General features: G+C 36.9%; 1 protein-coding gene across 1 annotated transcript in view; it reads left to right on the top strand.

Moving 5' to 3' along the window:
• Nucleotides 1-5611, top strand: part of NEDD1 (NEDD1 gamma-tubulin ring complex targeting factor) — an 82495-nt gene that overhangs the window by 24771 nt on the left and 52113 nt on the right. The window contains exon 5 of the mRNA XM_007949767.2: nt 3606-3746. Coding sequence (XP_007947958.2) covers nt 3606-3746 — 141 coding nt within the window. The remainder of the gene's footprint in view (nt 1-3605; nt 3747-5611) is intronic.

Here is a 5611-nt window from a genome sequence, read left to right as displayed (position 1 = left end):
CGACTCGACGGCACATAACAACAACAACAACAACATTGTAGGCGCTCTGGTAGCCTAAGGCACTTAACTGCTAACCAGAAGGCTGGCGGTTCAAACCCACCAGCCACTCCTCGGAAGAAAGATGGGGCAATCTACTTCCGTAGAGATACTGCCTCGGAAACCCAAGGAGGGGTCACTATGAGTCGGGCCGACTCTACGGCACATAACAACAACAACAACATTCACTATTGTAGGAGATTTGGTGGCATAGTGCCTAAGGCATTTGACTCCTAACCAGAAGTCTGGCAGTTCAAACACACTAGCCACTCCTCCAAAGGAAGATTGGGCAATGTACTTCCGTAGAGATACCACCTCAGAAATCCAAGGAGGGGTTGCTATTCATTATTGTACCTCTTTAGTATTTAGAAGATGGTCTTTAAAATTATCTTTAATTTTAAAATTTTTCTATGTCTTTTAAAAATAGTTATAATATGGAAAATTTTAAACACATACGAACAAGGAACTTTTGTTCATCAATCGCCCACATGCTCATCATCTGACTTCAACTCATGGCCAATATTATTTTATCTTAACTCTCAGATACAGTCTAATGTTCTACCCTCACTTCACTCCCAGATTATTCTGAAGCAAATACCAGGCGTCATACCATTTTTTTATATGGCTTAATGTCATTGAGTTAGTTCTTAATAAAAAAGTGGTTTATAGAAGAATGTTTTTCTCTTAGCCAAGTTGAAACTTCTTCCTATAATTGATGTTTAAAATATTAGCTTTGGAAGTTCATTACTTTAGATACTAGCAAAAATTTAAAGAGTCTGAAATCTCTGTTATGGAAAATGTAAGTAATTGAAAAGCTGTCAGTAGTGAGAACCAAACCAAAACCAAACCCACTGCCATTGAGTCAATTCCAATGCATAGCGACCCTTTTTAGGACGAGGTAGAGCTGCCCCATGGGGTTTACAAGGCTGCAAATCTTTACGGAAATAAACTATCTTACCTTTCCCCTGTGGAGTGGCGGGTAGGTTTGAACCACCAACCTTGTGGTTAGCAGCCAAATGCTTTAATCATTATGCCACCAGAGCTTCTTATAATGGGAGCAGTACCATTTATTGAGCTTGTTTATTTGACAGCCACTGTGCTTAACGTGTTTGTTCTGCTTATATCAATAGCTCTGCAAAGCAGATAGTATTATTCTGATGCACAGAAGGGGAAACTGAGGCTCAGAGATGTTAAAGAACTTGTTCAGTGTCAAACAATAACAAAGATAAAATGCAAACTCAGATGTTATTCATTGTTTAGTCTTTTAAATTGTGAAATATCTCAATTAAGGCTATTTAGAGTGATATACCTGTAAACCAAAACCATTGCTGTTGAGTTAATTGTTACTCATAGCAACCCTATAGGATAGGGTAGAACTGTCCCATGGGTTTATAATGTGGAAAATCTTTATGGAAGCAGACTACCCCTCTTTTTGCCCATGGAGTGGCTGGTGGGTTCAGATCTTTTGGTTAGCAGCTCAGCGCTTAACCATCGCACCACCAGGACTCCTTAGGGTTAGGTAGTAGGCTGCTGACAGGTGGTTGTTGTTGTTGTTGTTGTTGTTGTTGTTATGTGCCATCAAGTCGGACCCGACTCATAGTGACCCCTCATTGGGTTTCTGAGGCAGTATCACTACGGAAGTAGATTGCCCAACCGTCTTCTGAGGAGTGGCTAGTGGGTTTGAACCACCAGCTTCCTGGTTAGCAGTCAGGTGCCTTAGACATTATGCTACCAGAGCTCCCGCTGACAGGTTAGTCTGTCTTTACAGCCTTGGAAACCCTGTGGGGCAGTTCTGTGTCCTATAGGGTTGCTGTGAGTTGAAATAGATTTGATGGCAACAGGTTGGAGGGATCTTATCTACTATCAGTAAGGAGTAGCTCATAGATTTGAGATTGGAAGGGTGAGGCCAGTTTTGTCATATATAGTCACACATTTTAGGAGCATCACCTACCCCCATCCCTCCTTACTACTACAGGGAAAATTCTACTCCTTTTTCCAGTTTTATCTTTCCCAATTTCTCCAGATTATATTTTCTCTTCTCATTGTTTCAAACTCTCAGAGTGTTTCATTCAGCTAAAAAGTATTTGACTAACAGTAATAGGAGAAATCTTATCTTTCACCTTTGGATCCCTTCCCTTGAGTCCTCTCCCTGGTGACTTAGCATTACTTCTGGCACATGGTAGGTGGTTAATAAATGTTTACTGAATGTCTGATTTTCCACACTTGTCTTGTTACAAAACTATATAAATTTTATTGACCCCCCTGTTCTTAATTTGCCAAATGAAATGATTTACAAAACATTGCTGGTCTGTTTTTCTTCTAATCAAACATGTTTCCTTCAGCATAGCAATTATTTCTTTGATTTAGAAATGGAACAAAATGCAAAGAAACTTCCAAAAATGCTTAAAGAACCATTTGATAAAGTTACAGTATAAGAAGAATACAGTACCTACTATTTTTGATCATATGTTAATCTACTTAGTAGATACAAAGTTTACTTTGTTTGTAAGACACAGCACCAAACTGATAAAAACCCTGCTCTTAACCCTGACCGTTTTCCATGCTCCTGCTACGCATTGTAATTTGATGTTGGGGAGTATAGCCCTTGTGAGGTCAGTCTGTTTAAAACGGGGCAGTTCTGTTTCCTCAGAACAGACTCCCCTTTGGGTTTGGGAGGCAACCTGGTACAGTACGAGGAGCATGGGCTTTGGTGTTTGGCCTGAAATTGAATCCTGGCTCTGCCACTTAGCAGTTATGTGACTCTGGACAGGTTTCTTAGCATCTTTGCTTCTTGTACCTCATCTTTAAATAGGAAAAATGACCTTGCCCCTCGTGATTGTTCTAAGGATTAAATAATATGTAAAACTCCCAGCACCAGCAAGTACTCAACAAATGGAAGCAGCTGCTGTGATCTGTCAAAATGCCTTCCTCGTTCTTGTCTTGGGGCTTTCATTTTGGAATGTCGATGGTTTCTTTCTTCTTCACTTAGCTTTTTCTTTTCCTTTCTTAAGGCTGAACTCTGGCTTTATGCCTTCCATAAGCTTCCTCTGTCAACCTAGTTCACAGTGATAACTCTCTCTTCTCTCAGACACTTTGACTCTACACTTTGCATTCAGCATTCACACTGCCATTTTCATGTTAACTATCCTGTCTTCTCAATTGACTGTCCTACTCTCAAGGGCAGGGCCTCTCGTTATGTTCACTAGAATAAGTTTCTCATGAAGAAAAAAACACCATAAAGTTCAGTAAATGTTACTTGTCAGTACAAGTGAATTCTTTAAGGTAGACATATGCCATTTAGGAAATTACCTGTCCAAAGTCTCTTGGAAAACTTTCAGAGTATCTGAGCATTATTACAGTTACCAAAAATTAATCTCAGTTCCTGGAAAAGACGAGGTGTTGGTAAGATAATCTCCTTCTTGTTTGAGTAATTTTCTTAGGTTATTTGGAGAAACTGTTAAAGTGAGTATTAGATTGACAAATATATCATATTTGGTATTTACAAAACATGAGAAAGGGCTGTTCAAGTGAAGCATATGTGGCACTGTATTTTAATTTCTCTTTTTCAGGATCATAAAGATGAAGTAACGTGTGTAACATATAATTGGAATGATTGCTGTGTTGCTTCTGGATCTCTGAGTGGTGAAATTATTTTGCACAGTGTAACCACTAATTTATCGAGTACTCCATTTGGCCATGGAAATAACCAGGTACAGTGTGGGTTTCTTCACCATAAAGTTGATAAGTTACATTTCGAATTTTCTTACATAAGACAACAAACTTATTTTTTTAAATTAGAGTGTTTTAAATTTGCATTTAGCTTACTTGAGAAGCTTAGAGCTTGATATTTTTTAATGGTAGTGTTTTAAAATTTCTAATGACAAGCTAATTTATACTAGATTATGGTACTAATAAGAGATAGTTACGCCATTGAATAGTAATATCCTTTTTAGAACATATGTAACAAAAATGCATCCTTGTTAACAGTTTAAACCTGTGTACTAATCTTTCTGTGTCATGCTATTATAGCAGTGTTACACAGCTCAAACTATGTCAGGTACAATAGAGGTTCTTATGTTTAGAAATACTCTAATGGACAGGAGATAATTGAGTGTGTTTGAGCATGGTAATTTTGTTTTTTAAGTATATGATAATGTAGCAAACCTTATTTGTATTTTCAGATTAATATAGGACTATTCAGGAAATTTTTTATAAAAGAAAATTAGTCAATTTTTTTTTTCTTCATGAGAAACTTATTCTAGTGAACACTCTTAAAATAATAAACTCATTTAGATTGCATATGTAAGTGAATTTCCACATTATTTGAATATAAGTTTTCAACCAAACAAAACCAAACTCATGCCGTTGAGTCGCATCCGACTCATAGTGACCCCTCCTTGGGTTTCTGAGGCCGTATCACTACAGAAGCAGTGATTTTCCTTCCGAGGGGTGGCTGGTGCATTTGAACTGCCAGCCTTCTGGTTAGGAGTCAAATGCCCAGTCCTTGTAAAAACTAAAGCAGTTGGGAAGAACATTTTCCGTTAGTAACTTAGAAGATTATGCAGTAGCAGTTGGGCCAAATGAAGAATAGTAAGTATCTGGCATGTATGTTGGCATTCTCTGAGTCCCAGGCCCTTGGTTATTGTCTCTAATAAATCTTACCATGATTACTTTTTCCTGTCTGCATGAGATTTTTTATGAAAATACTGAATTTGCATAAAAGTTCTTGAAGTGTAAATTATGTAAGGTAAAGTTGTGACCAATGAAGTGACTTTTCTCCATCCTGGGCTACTTATCTATTGATAAAGTTTTACATACATCATTTAGAGTGTAAGCCTCTTTGAGAAGAATTTTTAGAAACAGAAAAGCTGGGGATTGGTTATATTATACATACTTGTAACAATTGTATTAATTACATCTGGTGTTCTTCCTGTCATTATGAATGTTTTATTGTAAGAGATTGAATTCCATTTGAAAATATTACATGCAGTGCGTATAGAGAATGAAATTATTATTATTTTTAAAAGAATCAGTTTCTCAAGAAATCTCATTCTTGGCTTATTTTCCATGAGATTCTCCACAGAAAATTTCCAATAAATTATAGTTCCTTTAAATCCTTATATGTTACTGTAATCACTCTAAGCCCAGTGTATAAACACTCTGACCATCACTGGAGAAAATATGGAAGATTTTTATTTTGGGAAAGAGTTTTTAAAATCATTTCAACAATATTTAATGCTTAAGGAAAATTTAATGACTACTTGATGTAAAAAGTAAAAAATTTCAAGTTTCATATGAATTAGAATAAAAGAGATAGATATATTCTATAAGTGATATTATGGAAGATAATATAAATATATAACATTTATTTATAATAACTTATATGAAGCAGTCTATGGTGAGTCAGAACAGAATGGAGAAGAGGATCTGATGGGGTTAATATAGAGAAGATTGGATCTGATGGGGTAAATATAGGGAAGATTGGATCTGATGTTGTTGTTGTTAAGTGCCGTCGAGTCGTTTCCGACTCATAGCGACCCCATGCACACCAGAACGAAACACTGCCCAATCCCGC

The sequence above is a fragment of the Orycteropus afer genome, unplaced genomic scaffold, assembly GCF_000298275.1.
Source record: "Orycteropus afer afer isolate SDZICR_OR568_19922 unplaced genomic scaffold, OryAfe1.0 scaffold00253, whole genome shotgun sequence".
Taxonomy (NCBI): domain Eukaryota; kingdom Metazoa; phylum Chordata; class Mammalia; order Tubulidentata; family Orycteropodidae; genus Orycteropus; species Orycteropus afer.
The sequence above is the reverse complement of the archived record's forward strand: the minus strand, read 5'-3'. Positions and strand labels throughout refer to the sequence as shown.